Source organism: Pygocentrus nattereri, chromosome 18 (assembly GCF_015220715.1).
Source record: "Pygocentrus nattereri isolate fPygNat1 chromosome 18, fPygNat1.pri, whole genome shotgun sequence".
Classification (NCBI taxonomy): domain Eukaryota; kingdom Metazoa; phylum Chordata; class Actinopteri; order Characiformes; family Serrasalmidae; genus Pygocentrus; species Pygocentrus nattereri.
This window is the reverse complement of record NC_051228.1, coordinates 18,658,699-18,680,836: the sequence shown is the minus strand read 5'-3', so window position 1 is coordinate 18,680,836 and position 22,138 is coordinate 18,658,699. Positions and strand designations below refer to the sequence as shown.

General features: G+C 41.4%; 1 protein-coding gene across 1 annotated transcript in view; it reads right to left on the bottom strand.

Moving 5' to 3' along the window:
• gfra2b (GDNF family receptor alpha 2b) overlaps nt 1-15,255 on the bottom strand; it is a 107,614-nt gene extending 92,359 nt beyond the window's left edge. Inside the window, exons 1-2 of the mRNA XM_017711204.2 lie at nt 14,556-15,255; nt 11,890-12,204 (exon numbers count right to left, since the gene is read on the bottom strand). Of these exons, the coding sequence (XP_017566693.1) occupies nt 11,890-12,204; nt 14,556-14,595 (355 nt within the window). The 5' untranslated portion in view covers nt 14,596-15,255. The remainder of the gene's footprint in view (nt 1-11,889; nt 12,205-14,555) is intronic.
• Between the last annotated feature and the right edge of the window lie 6,883 nt (nt 15,256-22,138).

Sequence of the window (22,138 nt, the reverse complement as noted above, 5' to 3'; positions counted from 1 at the left end):
GTAGACCGACCGGTACCCAGAGAGCTTTGCCTTATGGCTCAGCTCCCTCTTCATCACTACAGTCCGGTACAGTGACCGCATTACTGCTGCCGCCTGTCCCAGCCTACGGCCGATCTCACGATCTTCCTGTCACTCGTAAACAAGACTCCAAAATACTTAAACTCCTCCATCTGGGGCAAGTCCCTTCCCCTTACATGGAGTGGGCATGCTATCCTTTTCCAGGCTAAGACCATGGACTCAGATTTGGAAGTGCTGATCCACATACCAACTGCTTCACACACCGCTGCAAACCGCTCCAGTGAGTGCTGGAGGCATCCACGTGATTCAGCCAAAAGAACAACATCATCTGCAAATAGCAGAGATGCCACCCTCCGGCCTCTGCACATAATGCCCTCCAGACCTTGGCTACGCCTTGACACCCTGTCCATGAAAATGACGAACGGTAGCGGAGACAGGGCACAACCCTGCCGGGGCCCAACGCTAACACTGAAAGGGTCCGACTTAGTGCTGAGTATATGAACACAGCTCTCACTCTGGGAGTACAGAGATCGAATGGCCTGGAGTAGTACCCCATACTCCCGGAGAACCTTTCACAAGAGGTCGGAGTCTCCTTTCCAGTACCTTGGCATAGACTTTCCCAGGGAGGCTGAGCAGTGTGATACCCCAATAGTTGGCACACACCCTCCGGTCCCCTTTTTTAAAAATGGGGACCACCACCCCGGTCTGCCAGTCCAAGTGTACTGTTCCTGAGGTCCATGCAATATTACAGAAGCGCGTCAGCCATGACAGCCCCACAATATCCAGAGCCTTAAGCATCTCCAGACGAATCTCATCCACCCCCGGTGCCTTACCACTGAAGAGCTTGCCAACTACCTCAGTGACCTCCACCAGGGAAATGGAGCTTGATCCGCCAGAGGCCTCCGGCCCTGACTCCTGTGAGGGAGGCATGTCTCCCGGATTAATGAGAGCCAGCTGATGCTGATCTGGCTGGCAGCGTGAGCGCCTTTAAAAAGAGCTGAGAGGGAACGGAGAGAGAGAGAGAGAGAGAGAGAGAGAGAGAGAGAGAGAGAGAGAGAGAAAGAAAGAAAGAAAGAAAGAAAGAAAGAAAGAAAGAAAGAAAAGAAAAGAAAAGAAGCAGCAGCATCAGCAACAGCAGCAAGAGACTGACAGAGCTGAAAAGCTTGGTGAAGAGACTGAAAAGGCTAGTTAGCATCAGCCACTGAAAAGTGGCCAACATAGAGTTGGTTTTGTTTATTTTGTTGATTTATTTGGGAGAATAAAGAAACATGGCTGCTGCAAACCTAAATTCTGCCTCCAGCGTCTTCCTTGAGCCTGGGGTAGCACATGCGGTGCTACAGTATATTTTTATTTTCAACATAGCTCGTCTGGGGTAAAGAGGGCACGGTGTAAATTTGATGTCTTGCTAAACTGTAAAATGGCCTGTTCACTCTTTCACTGATACAGAGACATTGCTTGAACTTTCTTATTGTTGTGACTGTGTTTCATTAGTATGTGAATAAACACGAAAAGCACAAAATCATGTTTTTAATTGTAAGTAGCAAACTTGATTAATGACTCTAAATGAGTTTGATAATAGTAGCATCCATTAGTCTGCCATTTCCTTAAACCACTCATTAAGCTTTCAAACAAACTTCCAGACATCTATTATTATTGTTATTATATCCATTAGTATTTCTGCCAGTTTGTCTCACTGTTGCAATACAGACCTAAATGATTGAGTGGTTTGTGTGCTGTGAAGTAGTCTGTCTGTCTGTCTGTCTGTCTGTCTGTCTATCTCTGTCTACATCTCTGTCTATCGATCTGTCTATCTATCTGCCTGCCTGCCTGCCTGCCTGCCTGCCTGCCTGCCTGCCTGTCTGTCTGTCTGTCTGTCTGTCTGTGAAATTCTGAATGGTGCATAAAATGCCAAGGTCCAAGGCTTGGCTTAATCCACTTCTGCTGTAGTGTCCAATCAAATACCACAAGTAATACTTTTGATGTGTATCCCTGGCTTAGAAAAAAATAAATATTTACTTTAAGAGGCATTCTGGCCTAAAATGTGTGTTTAATGATATTTGTTGTGATTTGCAGTATTGCTGAGCATGATTTCTCTGCTGCTGAGCTGTGGAACACAAGTGGGCTGGAAAGCACCCTGGTGTTCCTTGAGCTTTACTGATGGGGAATGAGAGGTCCTTAGAGGGCCAATGATGGCATAATTAACTAAATGATTAGAATGAAATATAAATGTTTTCAAACACATGATTGACATCACTAGCACACAAAGCAGCTTCATTAGCTTTTTACCTCCTGCGACGTTTCACTTCATTTGCCACCATTCCACTAGAATGTCTATCTTAAAACAAGCAATAAGTAAGCCTGATCTGTAGATTGGTTGTTGTTATTATTATTGTTGTTATTATTATTATTATTAGTAGTAGTATTGATGTTGTTATTATTGTTATTATTATTGTTATTGTTGGTAACTATTTTTAATAGTATAATAGCTGATATGTAAAATTAACTACACACTGATTTCAGTCTTGTTTTCCCTTGCATTATACTCTGAAAAAAGTATAATCTGGTGTCGGCCTTGACAAGTTCTCGCCTCCAGGACATGGGCAATGTCAGAGGAGATAGAGTTAAAGTCATGTTGGTGCTTAATTTTTTAAACACTGTTTGCTCTATTGACTGCCTTTCAAGAAAGGGACCATAGAAATGAACTTGCCATGCCTGCTACATTCACCAACAAAAAGAAAACATTTTGAAGCCTCAAGAATCCACCACAGAGCAGCTGTAGTTTCTCAAAACTCCTCCCACCTTCATCAGAAGGGGGGTTCTATAGTCTTTAATCAGAAAGTCTTATATTTTATAGAAAATCCATAAAGACTACAGTGACAGCACTGTAAGGTGCAAGTAAACATGATTACAATAGATGTAGCAATAGTTAAATTTTTTATTTTAGCCATAGTGTTGTTTTGACAAACATTTCTAATAGAAGCGAAGCACCTAGCTACTATCATGAAGCAACTGCCTATTGCATTCTATTAAAGTTGCAATAGAATGGCAAACTTCATTTACATTGGCACAGTTGAATAAGCAGAGTTCAGTACATGGAACTGACACACCGTGGATTTCAAACACTGAGTGTGTTTAAATGCACTTAATAATCTGATAACTGCAGAAAATCAGATTTTGACAGTAATCCAAGTTTACACACACTTGAGTAATCAGATAATGATGAAACTCCGGGCCTACATGAGTCACGAGTAATCAGATTTCTGCTTTACAACTGGCCAATAAAGTCACAGAATAAGATGTAAGATGATGTAAACTTCATGCCACTGCTTTTTTTTTAAAAAAACATCACACCACTTTACCTGAAAATTTGAATATACACTGCTCAAAAAAATAAAGGGAACACTCAAATAACACATCCTAGATCTGAATGAATGAAATATTCTCATTGAATACTTTGTTCTGTACAAAGTTGAATGTGCCGACAACAAAATCACACAAAAATCATCAATGGAAATCTAATTTATTAACCAATGGAGGCCTGGATTTGGAGTCACACACAAAATTAAAGTGGAAAAACACACATTTAAAGTGTAAAAATGTGTGGCCTCCACGTGCCTGTATGACCTCCCTACAACGCCTGAGGGATCTCCTCCCAGACCTGGACTAAAGCATCCGCCAACTCCTGGACAGTCTGTGGTGCAACGTGGCGTTGGTGGATGGAGCGAGACATGATGTCCCAGATGTGCTCAATCGGATTCAGGTCTGGGGAACAGGTGGGCCAGTCCATAGCTTCAATGCCTTCGTCTTGCAGGAACTGCTGACACACTCCAGCCACATGAGGTCTAGCATTGTCCTGCATTAGGAGGAACCCAGGGCCAACCGCACCAGCATATGGTCTCACAAGGGGTCTGAGGGTCTCATCTCGGTACCTAATGGCAGTCAGGCTACCTCTGACAAGCACATGGAGGGCTGTGTGGCCCTCCAAAGAAATGCCACCCCACACCATTACTGACCCACTGCCAAACCAGTCATGCTGAAGGATGTTGCAGGCAGCAGATCGCTCTCCACGGCGTCTCCAGACTCCGTCACATGGGCTCAGTGTGAACCTGCTTTCATCTGTGAAGAGCACAGGGCACCAGTGGTCAATTTGCCAATCCTGGTGTTCTCTGGCAAATGCCAAGCGTCCTGCACGGTGTTGGGCTGTGAGCACAACCCCCATCTGTGGACATCGGGCCCTCATACCATCCTCATGGAGTCGGTTTCTAACCATTTGTGCAAACACATGCACATTTGTGGCCTGCTGGAGGTCATTTTGCAGGGCTCTGGCAGTGCTCCTCCTGTTCCTCCTTGCACAAAGGTGGAGGTAGGGGTCCTGCTGCTGGGTTGTTGTCCTCCTACAGCCTCCTTCACGTCTCCTTTGTACTGGCCTGTCTCCTGGTAGCGCCTCCAGGCTCTGGACACTACGCTGACAGACACAGCAAACCTTCTTGCCACAGCTCGCATTGATGTGCCATCCTGGATGAGCTGCACTACCTGAGCCACTTGTGTGGGTTGTAGAGTCCGTCTCATGCTACCACGAGTGTGAAAGCACCACCCACATTCAAAAGTGACCAAAACATCAGCCAGAAAGCAGAAAGGTACTGAGAAGTGGTCTGTGGTCCCCACCTGCAGAACCACTCCTTTATTGAGTGTGTCTTGCTAATTGCCAATAATTTCCACCTGTTGTCTATTCCATTTGCACAACAGCTGTGAAATTGATTGTCAATCAGTGTTGCTTCCTAAGTGGACAGTTTGATTTCACAGAAGTTTGATTTACTTGGAGTTATATTGTGTTGTTTAAGTGTTCCCTTTATTTTTTTGAGCAGTGTACATCATTTAGAAGATGAAGCATATTTAATCCTTCATTTTGTCAAGCATATATTTGGTTTCAGCGTCGCTCAAAAGGTGTTTTACTGTGTCTCGCAATGCTGCTTCTTATTTCCAGTACTGCTGTCTGTTTTCACACATGCACAGACTGAGAAATCCAAAAGAAATCAGAGTAACATTTTACATGTACTGAGAAATCTGATTACTGAGCTAAAATCCATCCATTTAGAGGATTTCTTAATCAGATTTCTACATCGGAGTATGCTATTTTTATGACTATTGGAATAATCACATAACTTCAGAGATCTGATCTGAGCTTTCTTCTTCAAACACAAATCCTGAATTTGCAAAGAAAGGACAGTAAAATAGGCCAATTCCAAAATCCTAAACTGTTAGGTAACTTGACTCATTAATATTTACGCCTACAAAATTTACATATACCAGCCCACGTTCAAGCTCAGTCAAAGAACAACAACAAGGCAGCAGCAACCAAAATGGCTGACTGTGTACAGAAAGGTAGTGTTCCAGACTGTGAAGGAACATTGGCACTTTTTAATCCCTTCAAAAGCACCGATCTGTCAGTGGGCTGATGATCATCTTTAATGTTTGCCAGCTTCTTAATTGAATTCTGTTCCACCTTAAATGCTACAGCTTGTACTGGCTTCAGAATATAACTGTGGCACCATCTATGATGGAATGGAAAATGTGTAAAACAAGCTGTTGAATGGGAAGTCAACTTCAGCTCCCACATTGTTAACAGAATCCCAGACATCTTTAATTCAGAGCTGTTAGTTTGCTCTGCACATTTCACACCGGTCAGTTTCCAAAACAATATTGAGCAGTTTTGCTCGGCTTTTGACCCTGAAAGGTCAGACAGAGGGGCAGCTCCATCTTTATTAGCATCACAACTCAAACAACAGCCTGGAAGCGGCATGCTGGGTGATATTATCCACTTTCTGACAGTTGAGGCAGATCATCTTAAACTGAAAGCTTCATTGTGAGACAAGTTTTAATTTACTTTGTGGTGCTGTCAAGGTCAAACAAAGTTTATTTTATTGAATTTTGAATATATAAATCTTTTTTATCTTGATGATTTTCTTTTGTTTAGTTGGTCAATTTCTTATCAACTTTTTCAAGCCCTTGTCATTTGCTCATCTATATTGCACGTCACCCTCTTCCCAGTCAAAATAAAGGTTGAAACACACCTTCTATGTCACATGTGTCAGGCTTCAGTCCTTGCAGGACACAACACTGCAGACTTCAGCACACTCTCTCATTAAACCTAACTGATTCAGCTCATCAGCTAAGTAGACTTTCATGAACTGAAATCAGAGTGTAAGATTAGGGTAAACTCTGATCTTTGACATGCTAGTTCTATATAGACATAAAAGAACTATTTAAAATACTGAATAAATGCACAGGGACGTTATTGTCCAAGATAAATGTTACATGATGTTATTACAGATGTGGTAGATAGAGATTAGCATGTAAACACTGAACTAGTCCTTTAAGTATTAATTGTTTTTTTATCTTAGTCTGTCCCACTGTCTGGAACGAACTCTTAAAGAGTGCCATTTTCCTCATTTCTGAGGCCTCTGTGTCTCTGACTGGTCATGTTGTCTGTAGGTGCGGTTAATCCTGCACACTGACCATTCTTTCTGCCAAAGAATTGAGATGGAAAGCTTCACCCAATTGGGTGTGAATAGCAAAAAGCTTCTGTTTCTAAATCTGCCCACAGACGTGTTTGCTTTGGCAGAGTCTCTGTTGGAGATTTTTTTCTCACTCAGCGTCATGCAGCAGCATTCTTGTCTTTGTCATGGATCGGACTGAATATCGCCAGCGCTGACAGCTCTCTGAAGCGTGAGAGAGAGAGAGAGAGAGAGAGAGAGAGTGAGAGAGAGAGAGAGAAGGCTTCGCTCCAGCAGAGCGCTGTGGCGTTTCACATCCAGACTGGACCTCAGCGTTCTGCTTTTTTTTGGCAAACCCTCAATGGCATGACTGTAAGGTCTAGTATTGCCAAAGCATTATAACAGTGACAACAATGACAATAACATGAACATATCACTGTTGTCGGAACAAAAACTTGTATCTCCAAAATGGTAACTTTACAGGAGAAGGAAAAAATTTACTTTACTTTTAATGTAAGTCAGTGGAACCAGACTTATTTCTAAGCAATTTGGTACCGTTTATTTTGGCCTATTCATCATGAAAGTTGACACAGTATAAAGGACAAAAGGTATTTTCAAATTCTGTAAAAAACTGGAAAATGACAAAAATGGAAATATGAGGTTTTGCACTGACAGCAGCGATATAACAATATATGAAATGAGTGGTGTAAAGCATGCCATCACTGGACTCTGTGGAGTGATGAATCACATTTCTCTATCTGACAGTCTGACAGACGAGCCTGTTGTTCAGCAAATGCCAGTAGAGCATTACCTGCCTGACTGCCAGCTGTTTGGTGGAGGAGGGATAATGATACAGGGTTGTTTTCCAGGTATTGGCCTAGACCCCTTAGTTACATTGAAATTTTAATGCTTCAGCAGACCAAGACATTTTGGACAATTGTCTGCTTCCAACTTTGTGGGAACAGTTAGGGGAAGGCCATTTTCTGTTCCAGCGTGATTGAGCCCCAGTGCACAATGCAAGGTTCATAAAAGCATTGCTGGGTGAGTTTGGTGTGGAAGAACTTGACTGGCCCTCACAGAACCCTGACCTCAATTCCATCAAACACCTTAGGAATGAACCAGAACAGAGTGTGTGAGCATGTGTGCAGTGTTGGGGGTCAGAAGGTTGGGGAAATGGAGGGTGGGTGTCAGTAGGGTTGGACATGGGGACTGTCACCCAGTGCCAGGTGGTGACATGCTGACACATAATTATCAGCCTGTGTGCACCCCTCCAAGGATTATTTGAAATTTTTAAATTTGTGTACGTTTCAAAATTTGAGATCAGCTTTCTAAATCTCGTCATCTTTCTAAGTCTCTCTCTCTCTCTCTCTCTCTCTCTCTCTCTCTCTCTCTCTCTCTCTCTCTCGCTCTCTCTCTCTCTATCTCTCTCTCTCTCTCGCTCTCTCTCTCTCTATCTCTCTCTCTCTCTCTCTCTCTCTCTCTCTCTATCTATCTCTCTCTCTCTCTCTCTCTCTCTCTCTCTCTCTCTCAAACACATGAACATGTTTTATTCCCATCCTGTCCCTCGTTCAGTGTCCACCCCTGTGCCTTTCTCACTGATTCTGCATGTGTTTTGTATTGTTGTATTTATTCAGCAGGAGAAAATCCCAGCCGGGCTTGTTGGACAGAGTCGAGTGAAAGATAAACGGGTGATGAGGGTGCTCCTGCCTGGATGGATTTGTCATGTAAGCCTGCTGGCCAGCTGCGGCCGATTGTATGTGGTGTGCTTTTCAGTGGATTTGATTGAGTTCTGTTGGGCTGCAATCACCATGGCTGCACTCGCTCCTCTGATGCTTCACACAAACCGGCACTTTTTATGTGTTTTGCTTTTTGCTGCGTTGTTGGCAGACATAACGAGCTGTAGTGGATTTTGTGGAAGAAGAGTCTGAAGGAAAAAACAACTTAATAAGGGGGCTGAGCTGTTACAGAGTTGCCAAAAGTAGGCCAAAAACTGGGTCCAGTGCAGAAATGTGAAGGGAAATAAGTTGGTATGCACTCTCTAGTGATGTGTTCATTAGCAAAATACTGTTAGCATTAGCGACACTAATCCTGCGTATTATTTTTTAATTTACACTATTAAGCATGTGTGGTTTAATATATCAAAACAGTCAACAAGACTATCCAGCATTGCTTTATTAGAATTGAACGGGCAGGGATAGGCTCCAGCACCTTCCGCAACCCAGAAGGAGAAGCGGCTTGGAAAATGTGTGTGTGTGTGTGTTTATTAGTGTGCCTAAAATCCTTTTGCTTTGAGTGACCCGATCTTAATTATTTATTTTATTAAAACTAATGATTGAACATTCCATTCAGGGCAAAAGTATGAATTTAGTGCTAACATCATCATCATGCTCAACTGTTTAATAGGTAGGTAGGTTAATAGGTAGGTTTAATCCAGATAGGGTCATGGTAGCTGTTGGGACAGCAGAGAATCCCAGACAACCCTGTCCTTCACAACCACCTCCGGCTCATTCTAGGAGACCCCGAGCTGCTCCCGGGCCAATTTGGAGAAATAATCCCTCCAGCGAGTCCTCCCAGTAGGCTGTGTGTGGTACACCCCCATTGGGAGGCATTCAGGGGGCATCCTGATCAGATGCCTGAACCACCTTAACTGGCTCTTCTCGGTGTGGAGGAGTAGCAGCTCTACTCTGAGCTCCTACCCGGATGACCGAGCTCTAGTGCTGGTCTTTTGGCATTTATATCTTAAACTGAAGGCCTCACTCTAATAGCCATAGTTTGCCACTGAGTTGAATTGGATTTCTACCAGTGTTTGGTAAAGATTTTCCAACTGCAGCTATGAAAGGATTCATTTGTGACTGCACAGATTGAGCAATTCAAAGTTTTTCCAAGAATCTTGCATCCAGGCCAGGCGCCTTTTAGAAACATTTATTTTTAAGAACATAGGAAGCCATTCTGCATGTTAAACTTGCTAGACACAGCTGAAAAAAATAAATATGCAACCCAATAAACTGACAGCATAAACAAGCAGCTATTAGCCTGTATACTGGCACACCTGCTTAGAGTGAAAATCCTGCCAGCAGCCGCTGCCCTGGGCAGCTCCTAATGATTCTGAGCCTCAGCTAAACAATAAAACATTTCCACTGAATCCTGCACTCCATGTTGCCCCCACAGATTTCTCTAATGTGATGGTGTCAGGATGTGCTACATTTGCAGGGAATTAACTTTCTGGAGAGTGTAATCTGTTTAAACACAGGCTATGATGAAAGGAAGCTCTGTGCGCACGTTTGTACGTGTTTTACCTTAGCAGGCAGTTAGCACGGCTGGCAGTCCACAATGCCTCATTGAAATAGCAGTCCTGATAGCGGCAGTGGCTTTAAAAGCGCTCCCTGATTACTCGCATCAATAGGACTATTTGTTGTGGCTCTTGCAGCAACTGCCAAAGCAGATGGGTTATAATTCAGCCTGCTTTAAAATGCCTAAATCCTCTAATGATTCCCCAACACGCTCAAAAAGCTAAACGCTGTCCCAGGAGTCTCAGCGTTCCATCACAGAAAAATCAGGACACGAATGCAGGTAAGCCTTCATTTCGCCACACTCAAACACTGGACATTTCTCAAACACGCTTATAAATGCACTTGAAGGCTTCGTGCTGATAAAAATAATCCAGTTGCTCTTCAGAAAAGAGCAAAAAGTACTTAAAATAACTCCCGTCTAAGTGAGCAGCTATCACTTGACAAAGAACAACCAAGCCAATTCTCAATATAGCGCAACATCAAATGCTTCAAACCCAGCATAAAGTAACTCCCGTGGTTCAGCAGGTATTAGCCAGAATTTCTGTCATTTTATGAAGATCCTGTAAAAATGTGCTGACTTGCCAGTTCATCCACCTTTTTCCACCTGTCTTCTACACTAGTTAGCCATTTCAACACTTCAGTCACAGAATGAATGACCCATAACATGACTTGACTTTTATAGACTTGGACTCTTATCTGACTTGTGACTCCAGCTCACCCTTGATTGACATCATGACTTGCATTCACCCTTAAATAGCTCTTGGCTCACACTGTCTATTAACTGACTTGTGACTTGAGGTTATCCTTAACTGACTCTGGACTCAACTTGGACTCACCCGTTAATAGATCTTGACTCTACCCAGACTCACCAATAACTGATTTACTACTCAACTCACACCTCAGAGACTCAAAAGTTGACATAGACTTGCACACCAGAGACTTGAAATTCGACTCGCACTTGCACCCTAGACACTCAAGATTCAACTCTGCCTTGCACCCCAAAGACTTAAAGCATGACTCAGACAGGCATCCCAGAGCCACGAGACTCCCATTGAACTGACACTCCAGAGATTCGAGATTTCACTTGGACTCGAGTCCCAGGCATGCGAGATTTGACTTGGCCTCACACCCCAAAGACTCAAGACTTGACTCAGACACGCTCCCCAGAGATTCAAGACTTAACTTGGACTCACACTCCAGATACTCAAGACTTGAGTTAGACCTACTATTAACTGACTCACTACTCAACTCACACCACAGAGGCTCACATCTTTGAGAATTCACACCTCAGAGGTTCACTTAAATTGACTTATGAACTCCGATCAGAAACACCTACCTTATTGGTCCACTATATCTGTGTACAGGTACAGACCATAGCCCCTGTGTTGCTGTACAATTGTTCAACTCCTTCTATCCCTTTCATCAATGACCACCATAGCATCACCACTGACCACATGGTGGTGAAGCTTTATTAGCACAACAATACAGGATCTTGAGCACCTGTCACTTTGCACTCTTGATCTGCATCTATAATAACTGTATTTAATATCACCTATACCATTGTTTAAAATGCACAATTTTGACCTGCATCACCACAGTACTGTCTATTTCATCACACCCATAATGACTATTTAAGAGCTAAGCATGATGCCAACTGTAGTGGCCATTAAAATGTAAACCATTTTTTGTGATTGTAAAGAATTTTAAAAGTGGATTCCTCAAGGATTCTTTAGTAAAGACATGTCTCTCTACAAAACTAGTACATCTCAGATAACCATTTTACTGTTTGAGTAGCACCTTGCATGGGTAAATTGTTCTTTTCTAATGTTAATGAACATTACAAAACAATTGATTTTGTAAAGCACCAACATTATTTAGACATGCAGCAAGTATCATTCTAATTGCTGTGGTATAAACGTCTACTACTTATTAGCTACATCAGCCTCTTAGCTCCAGTGCTACAAAGTGCAAAACAATGCCACACTTTTCTTGGTTGGTCAGCTGATGTTGTATTTGCCCAAACTATTGCTTTACGTCTGGCAGGCCTGCTAGTAGCTCAGAGGTTCCAAAGATAAGCATTATCCTACCTTCATTGAGACCCATGTGGATGCTCCAGTAGCTCTGCAGACACTGCAGCTCCTTCTTCATGCCCCTCTTACAGCGGCAGTCGTACAGCGGGCTGTCTTGAAGGACCTCCAGCGCAGCCTGGCACTCCTTATTGGCCAGCATGGTGGTCCTGTCCCGACCCACCAGGCACTGGCGCATGATGCGGAAGCGTGAGCTGCACTGAGGATTCTGGTTGCACATCTCGCTCGCCCGCAGGCAGTCCATCGGAGCCCTCCAGCCATGAGTGCCCAGTCCAGAGAGGCTGGAGGAACTGACCATGGAGCCCACCACATCATCTAGAAGGAGATATGAGGAGAGTTAGACAGGAGGCAGCGCTGAAGGGAGATCTCATTACTAAATGGTTCCTAGCTGAGACATACAATGTTGTTGGGGGAAAAAAAGTTTAAATTGGTGTAGAACCATTTTATTGTCTACAGGTTATTCACATATCTTCAAATAGAGGTCCACCAAAAGTTTCTTTAAGGAACTAGAGGTGGTTCTTCAATGGCAATGAAGCAAAGAACCTTTTCTGCCTTTTTTGTTTTGTCGTACCTTCACAATGATTACAAACTGATTGTAAATCTTGAGAAAACAACCAAGAAATCTCAAATTTCACCTCAATTTAAATTGATTTGGCATGCTGAATACAACTAAACAAGTGTAACTGCTGGAATTATTTACTGATGGAATTTATTTTTGTATTATACTTTTTATTTTTACATCTAAATTGCCTAAGAATTTCATTGTTTTGATCAAAAAATGAATGCATACTGTATTGTCTGAGGTTTGTACTGAGGTCATTCTTTCTGGATTTGTGTATATAAATTCTGCAAAAATGGCTCTTCATATAAAATGCTACTCATTCGTTTCATAATCAAAATGCTCTTCACACTAATCTTCACACTACTTTCCAAAACCGCTGCAGCAAATTCAGCAGCTGTAAATTCTCTGCACGCCATTTCATGTGTCTCAAATGTGGACTGAACGAAGAATGAAGGGTTTCTGGCGTGACGGTTCAGTCGTTAGTGATTTCCTGAGTGTCCTTTGGTCAGTTTTACACAGAATGTAGATGGACTCACAAATCCACCAGTTCCACACAGTGAGAAGCAGATGACGTGTATCTCAGCCCCTCTTCATAGCCTCATAACTCCAGATGTGAGTCACGTATGATCTCATGATAAGATGGAATGGAAAGGGCGCATCTACAAATTCAGGAAATGTTTGAAAACATAAATGCTTAACGCTAAAGCTCCAAAGTGAGAGGAGTGAGCAACAGTAAAGCATTAACAGGAGCAGAACCAGCTCGAGAGAATGAAGTTAAATCCACAAAAAGAACAAAGAACTAAATGTTAATGACTTTAATAAAACTGATGAAATGCATTTCCATCAAATTTGCACTTTAGCATGTGGAACTACTTACTGCTCATTTCAGGGTTTACTGTGACGCAGCTGAAAACGTCACATTGACGTCATACAAACATGTAGAGCACATGACTGATTATAGAAAGCACAGAAAATGAAAGCCAATCTATTTTATATGATTATATTCTCATAATTCAATAATAAATGCATTAGTTGCGGCTAATGTTTACATCATGTTGTGTTGAAAAATCTAACATATCTTTTACAATCAGGGATGAATTTGTTCCCTCTTTACTGTCTTTTCCCTCCCAACTCTTCTGGTGAAGCGTCTAGATGTTGGAACATTGCTGTGAGGATTTGATTGAGCATAAATGAGGTCAGGTACTGATGAGGATGCTCACTCCACCTCATCCCAACGGTATTGGATGGAACTTCATCACTTGAGAGAACACGGTCTCACTGCTCTGCAACCCAATGCAGGGGGCTTAATACCCCTCTAACCCTGGATCAACATTGGGCATGTTGACCCTAATAGCATCCCATTCTTCTGTCCACAGCTTTTCTATGGAGATTACACAAGCTGAGTCAGAAATGGGCGCCCTTAAAGTAGCTGACCTTACTCATTAGAAAGGCCTGGGTGCTTTCGGACAGACAGTGCACTTAAGATTGCAGAAAGCGACATCTATCGGCGGGGCAGGGAACTGCAGCTGCTTTCGCACGATTAAATTACCCGGCTCGTAATAAGTGGAAGCGACAGTTGTAAGTAGTTTTTTCCTCTGGAGACGTCAAACACAATCCATCCTCGTCTGATTGGAAAGAAGCGGGGATCTCACGCGCGATCGGTTCATAAAAGCTGAATTGTAATGAGGCGCGTGCTTGAGCTTGAACGGCTGTGAGGGGCATTGTGACTGGAAAGTGTGACCGAGTGATCGTGCTGGTCACGTTTTGACCACAGCTCGAGTACAATAGTTTGTATTTTGGCCCCGTTTTCAGCACCCTGGAGAGCTCCGCGCGGGAGCGCGCCCCTCTCCGCGAGCACGAGGAACTTAAAAGCCAAAATATGCCGAAAACACGCTTTTCAGAAGGGACGCTCACGCGCAGTTAAACGGAGGACAGCTTAGCGTTGCAATGCCACCTTCTTTACCACAGAGCGCACTTCGTTCTGCCCGTTTGAGCGCTACTTTACGCAGTTCCTTCAAACATTCAAACAAATCGTTCAAGCTCGAAATCAATGTTTTTACCACTTTTTATGGATTCAGTAAGGCTGCTCAAGCTTTCTACTCACCCAGCAGGAAGAGCACAGCCAGAACATTGAGCAAAATCATGATAAAATCCCTCTGCGCTGCGTTTTAAATGTGCTGCGATCTCCAGACGCGGAGTAAATCTCCCTTTTCGGCTCAGTTTTAGATCTCCACTTTCTGAGTGGCTTTCAAACGGCAGCCTTCAGCCCTGCGGTCCATCTCCACGTTCACAGACCTACAATCCAACAGAGCTCCCACTTCACGTCCAAGAACCTTAGAAACGTCTACAAGAACAATTAAGAACGCGTTCTCCAGCAGAGCAGCCTCTCAGAGCTGTTCTCCAGCCTTTCTCTCCTCCGTCCATGTGCGTTCCCCAGTTCCAGACGAGGAATCAACTTCTTTTTAAGCCAGAGTCGAGAGCGTTTCTCCCATTTTCACCCCCCAAAAAACACGCTGTAGGCAACTTCTGACTCCGCTCAGCTGATTCCTCACAGCCTCACTTCTCCATCCTCACATTCTCCAGCACAGAGCCGCCGGAGCAGGACTGTTCAGCTGTAATGCACGCAGTGGTGCGCTCTCCTCCTCCTCTGGAACGCGCTTAGTGATTCTGCCAGACAGCCTGAAATGGGCACATTGACTCTCTCTGCCCCCTCATGTGTCCTCCCTCATAGCTGTGTCCGCTGCGCTCTGCGCTGCTGAAGGAGAAAGCGGCTGGAGAAAAGCTGAAAAAAAGCTTCTCCTCTTCTCTCCCCTTCGCTTCTGAGCCTCCAGCCCCCACCAATCCAGTGACGGCTGCAAAACAACGCCGGGTGGTCTCCCTGAAGCAAATCTGCTGACCACAAGTCTCTATATGACCTTGCGTTCACTGTTAATTCAGACTATTACTTCATTTTAACATCGCTTAAATGGACAGCCTGCTGCTCCATACTTTCAATGAGCAGCCTTTAATTCTACACAGACTGTTTGCAGGCCTTTAATTCTACACAGTTCGACTGTTTACATTCCTTTCATGTACATTCTACATCGTCTGTATTGTCCTTTAATTCTACACAGTCAGACCGTTTACAGTCACTTAATTCTACACAATCAGACTGTTTACAGTCACTTAATTCCACATAGACTGTTTACACTCACTTAATTCTACACAGTCAGACTGTTTACATTTGCTTAATTCCATGCAGTCAGACTGTTTAAACTCACTTAATTCTATGCAGTCAGACTGTTTACACTCACCTAATTCTACACAGTCAGACTGATTAGCCATTTAATTCTGCACAGTCAGACTGTTTACATTCACTTAATTCTACACAGGCAGACTGTTTACACTCACTTAATTCTATGCTGTCAGACTGTTTACACTCACCTAATTCTACACAGTCAGACTGTTTACATTCACTTAATTCTACACAGTCAGACTGTTTACACTCACTTAATTCTATGCTGTCAGACTGTTTACACTCACCTAATTCTACACAGTCTGACTGATTAGTCGTTTAATTCTGCAGTCAGCCTGTTTAGACTCACCTAATTCTACACAGTCAGACTGATTAGTCGTTTAATTCTGCAGTCAGCCTGTTTAGACTCACCTAATTCTACACAGTCAGACTGATTAGTCATTTAATTCTGCAGGCAGATTTTACAGTCACTTAATTCTACACAATCAAACAGATTAGTCATTTAATTCTGCACAGTCAGACTGTTTATAATCATCAAATGCTACACAGTCAGGCTGTGTGCATTCTTTTAATTTTACAGAGTCAGACTGGGTCTGTAGAATTAAATGAATATAAACAGACTGTTTTCCATTGCTTAATTCTACACAGTCAGACTGTTTACACTGGTTTAATTCTACAGTTGGACTATTTATAGTCATTTAGTTCTATACAGTCCGACTATTTAAAGTGGTTTAATTCTACAGTCAGACTGTTTATAGTCATTTAAGTCTATACAATCATATTGTTTATAGTCCATAAAGTTTACAGTCACATTGGTCATAGTCATTTAATTCTATAGTATATGCAGTGTATTTGTGTAGATTTAAATAGTGGTGTAAGTAGTGTATATTTGTAGATTTAGAATATATTATCTGCAGTGTATTTGTGTGGAATTTCTGTAGCAGGTTTAGCAGATTGTATAAATAAATGACTGTAGCACAGGGTGTAGGACTTAATGACAATAAACAACCTAAGCAACAGTTTTGTAGAATATTATACACAGTCGGCTTGTGTTGAATTATATGATTTACATAACAGTCTGCTGAGACAGTCATTTTATTCTACATAAATAGTTTGTTCATGTTGTCATTTAGTTCAACATGAACAGTTTGTTCACGTGGTCATTTAATTCTACACAGACTTCTTATACTCATTTACTGATATTGTATAAGCAGTGTACATATGTGTAGAATTAAATGGTTGCATTAGAAGTGTATTTGTGTACCATTAAATGAGAGTGCTTGGAAAATTCAAGTAGCATTGTGCAAAAATTGGTATTTTTCATATTTTACACAATTACACAAAATACACAAATCATGCTTTTAGCGCCCCCTCATGGACCCATGCATTTGCTGATGAGCTGAAGGATACAGATATCCAGCTCCCCTTTGCATACATGTGCATCACACAGGCATATGGACGCTCTATGTGTAAACAAATGAAATTATCAATGTCGTCTGTAGCATCTGTAAGCCTGCATGACATGCATGCATGAGTAGTTGGATTCTGCCAGGGAGTTGGAATTAGGCATAACATCTGCAAAGACATCAGAACAGAAAAAATGTGTCACCTTATATGATACACTAACATTACTGGATTTTATTACATGACGCTGCTTAGTAGCCATAAGATTGACAAACACTGACTAAACATTTTTTGGCATGAAATGAATTTATTTTTTTGCATGCTAGCCTGAAACAGGACTGAGGTTAGATGATGTTTAGCATCCTGAAAAACTACAAAACTCTGTGAGACAGGAATGACACAGATAAGTTTGAAGCCTATGGCTTTTCTTAAATATCACTGGCAGGGATGAACACTCTGTTGTTGGATTTTTGTTGTTTTTCCGTTAGCCATGAGTCTCGCATCCTTTTCTCTCTTTTATCTCTTTTAGCTTTAAAGCCAGTCCAAGATTTACTCTTGTCTAGTCTCTTGCTCTGTCAGTCTCTCTCTTTTTCTCTTCCTCACTTCCTCCAACATCATCATCTTTGGTCTCTTCACAGCCTCTGCCATAATGTCCATGTTGGGAATACTGAGCTAGCTTCTTATAGCTAGCTGAAGAGTGTGTGACAGGGTGCTGTAAAGCATTACGCAGTTCTCATGAGAGGTCTCATGCTCCTCCTCCAAAGTTACATAGCACTATAGGAGGCATTCCCATCTGGAGTGGCAACGACAGAGATGTCATTCAACATAGCATCTAATTGATTGTTACTTAAATTGTTACTTAAAGTTGCTTCAAATTACTAAAAGCTGGCTCTTGAGTTATGCAACCATCTAAGCATTGGCCCTGTCATCAGGAGATTGTGAGCTTGATCCCTGATGATGCTACAGCCATCTGTGGCCAGGAGTCTTAGAAAGCACAAAAAATTGGGTAAAAATCCCCCCCCAAAAAAAAATTACCAGAAGATTTAGCTAGACTAGGGTTCACAACCCAAATGTTAAGAAGACCCATTTTGTCAAGTTTTGACAAAAATCTAACCACCTTGGGAGCCACAACATTTCATGTCCTTTTTATTGAAGAAACATTTTATCATCTTGGATGTAAATATATCTCAGAATGTGCTAATGTATAAGTATAGGCTAAAAAAGAATAATAATGTAAATGAAATCGCAGACTGACTTTTTTTTTTTACAACTTTGCTTTAAGATTCTTCTAAAATATCTCTCAATATTTAACTTCTCTCAAACAGGAAAATTCAAACAAGAAGCTGACTTCAGCCTCACGACTTTTTAGTGCTTGTCAGTTCTCGTTGCAGGTTAAACGTTGCAGGAAACCAGCTGTGATTATCAATACAAATGAGTCCATTCATCCCCAAATTATCTCTGTTCATCTTAAATCTTTCTCTTTGTCTTTTTGTTAGCTATTAGCTAGGTGAGGTTGTTATCTGCATTGACATGTGACCAGCCTGCATGCCAACTTTCAAGGTTAAAAGTTGGTGAAGTAGCAGATATAGGCCACGTTAACTACAGTGTTAACAAGCATTTATTGCTAAAACTGGGTTAGAATGATCAGCAGAGTTTTATTTTACGTCTAAGGAGGAATAGAACTATATGACTATAGCAGATTATGTGAAATTCACTTATTATAAGCAATCTATTTCCATAGAAATAAATGATTTCACAAAGTCAGATTGTGTGGATTTATATGACTGTATAAGCAGTGTATTTATGTAGAATTAAGTGGCTGTATAATAACTTTTTTGCAGTAGGAAACGACTTGTTGAGCAGTTTGTTTGTGTACAATTGTGTACATTTCTGCAAAAATAACTGCTTATACAGTTCTGTTGTATAAGCAGTGTATTTATGCAAAATTATACTAATGTATAAACAGCATGTGTAGAAAAATGACTAATATAACTAATTCTACACAACCCATTTGATAACAGTTTTTTTTACACAAACTGTTGATGCAGTCTTTTGATTTACATTAAGACTGTTTATAATGATTTAATTCTACAAAGCAGTTTTGCATCGTTTGCAAAAGCTAATTTATTGATATATTTATTTTTGTGAAACGCTTTTGTAGTGCCATGTGTGTAGCTGCTCTGCATGTGTGGGCAGTAAGTCCAATAAAAATCCTCATGGCGTAGAATTTGCAACCAAATTAATTCCCACTACATGCTTCCTGGATCAATGCAGGCTGAATGGATTTCTGCCCTTAAGGGTAATTGCAGCATGTTGCTCAATAGATTAGATTTGATTGCATCCAACTGTCACAAGTATTATGTCATTCCACTAAAGCACTGTAAATCATTTCCATTGAGGATCTATAACCAGCCAACCAGCTCGAAGCACTGCTTCTGTTTACTCAGGGGAGAGGCCTGCATGTGTGCGGTGCTCATTTTACACACACTGCAGAAAGTGTATATCAGAATTTATTGGCTGCATATCTTTGCTTCACAATCCTTCAAAGTAACAGCAGCTGATCTTCCAGCAATGGTCAATAAAGTGTCTGTCCATGTAGTCACTAAAATTATTCACACTGTTCATAGCTGTGAACGTGTCCATCAGAGAGGTACATTTGAGTCTGAGTCTAGTCTTGAGTCTCTGGAGTGCATCAACATGCAACTGCAGTGTTTCACAGACAGAACTCAAAACTCATTCCAAACATGTTCAATGGGGTTTCATCACTTCAACTCATTCCAAAGATCCTCAGCAGATCTTCATTACTCCAGTTCATCCCAGTGGTGATCGGTGGAGCTTCGTTGTTGCAGTTCATATCCAAGCTGTTCAATTGGTGGCATCGTCACACCAGCTCATACCAAAGGTTGTAAATGGAGCTCAATTCCTCTAATTCCAGAAGTATTCAGTTGAGCTGCTTCATTCCAACTTATTTCAAAGGTGTTCAGTGGAGCGTCATCTTTCTTACTCATTCCAAAGGTGTGCAGTGGAGCTTCATCCCTCCAGTTCATTTCAAAGGTTTTCGGTGGACCTTCATCACTCCAGCTCATTCCAAAATTGTTCAACCGAGCTTTATTACTTCATTTCATCCCAAAAGGTGTTCAGTGGAGCTCAATCACGTCAACTCATTCCAAAGGTGTTCAATGGAGTTTCATTACTTCAGTTCATCCCAAAGGTGTTCAACAGAGCTCTATCACTCCAACTCATTCCAAAGGTGTTCAATGGAGCTCCATTACTTCAATTCATCCCAAAGGTGTTCAACAGAGCTCCTTCACTCCAACTCATTCCAAAGGTGTTCAATGGAGGTTCATTACTTCAGCTCATCCCAAAGGTGTTCAACAGAGCTCCATCACTCCAACTCATTCCAAAGGTGTTCAACTGAGCTTCATTATCCCAGTTCATCTCAAAGGTGTTTGATGGAGCTTCCTCACTCCAACTCTTTCCAAAGGAGCTCAGCAGAGCTTCATTACTCCAGCTCATCCCGAAGGTGTTGAACAGAGTTTCATCACTCCAACTCATCCCAAGGGTGCTAAATGGAGTTTATTCCCTCTAACTCATTCCAAAGGTGATCAACCAAGCTTTATTATTCCTGTTAATCCCAAGGTGTTTGGTGGAGCTTCCTCATTCTACCTCATTCCAAAGTAATTCAGTGGAGCTGTGTTACTCCAGTTCATTCCAAATGTATTTGATTGAGCTTCATCTCTCTAACCCATTCCAAAAGTGTTCATTGGAGCTTAATCACTCCAACTTATTCAAAGCGTATTAAGTAGAACTTCCTCTCTCTAACACTTTCCAAATGTCTTCACTGGAGCTTCATCAATCCAACTAATCAGAAATCTCTTCAGTGATTTCATATTTCTAACATATCATAAAGTGATAGCTTTATCATATCAATTCATCCTAGAATTGTTCAGTGGGGCTTCCTCACTTCAACTCAACCCAAACATGTTCAGTAGAACTTCATGACTCCAGATAACATGGTTCCAATGCTCCACAGTCCAACGCGTAGCATTGAGCATAATGCCCTTAGGCCTAGACTTAGAGCATCTGATTCTACTGCCTTTTCTATAGAGATCAAATGGCTGAATATGCAAATTATCACTTGTGTCAGCAATGTATCATCACCTCAGAATAGATGAATCTATTAATTAGGAGATGTGTCTGGATAATTTAGGACATGTAGTTGTGCACAAAATTATGATGTACAATATACAAAAAACTAATAAAGCTACTTGTTACTGCCAACTTATTATTTAATAAAGTAGTAAGCCAGTTCACCAGTTGTTAGCTTGATTCTTACTGCACTTTATTTTTAGCACTGCATATATAATAAGCTAAGTTTAATACTTAAGCCTTGTGTCTGGCACTTTGTATGTTTTTAGCACTTTTATTATTCCATTTCATGTGTTTGGATTTTTCAGCCTTAAACACTTTATTTTTGTTCTTGTTATTTTGTCTATTATTTAATAAATTAAAATACGATCATCCTTTATTAACAGGGACATTCTCAGTGCAGCAGCAACAAAGGGATAGCAAGGCACTTAAGCAAGGAAATAACAAGCAGAGAATGAATATTAATATTAATAAATATAGTAATTAATTTAGTTAATTTCTTAACACAGGTACAGTTTATGACTGTAGACAATATATATAATATTAAAAATAAAAATATACATTATATCCTTCACAAAATTAAGGATATAAACATTCTAAATAGAAAGAAGGAAAAAAGTCTTTACACTATAAGAATATTTTACACGTATTGCATATGGAATATTGCACATATAGTCTTAATTATATTGCACATGGAGTATTGATCATATTGCACATGGAATATTGATTATGAATGATGAACTAGGTCACTGTTGTGGGAAATATTGTGACTCTGTCTTGAGTTGCTAGCAAGCAATAAATGGTGAAAGGGGAAGGCTGAGAACCCCCTGCTGTGAAAAACTATTCACAGCTCTGCCATAAAGACGGCCATGCTGAGACAAAATGGACAATTGCAGCTT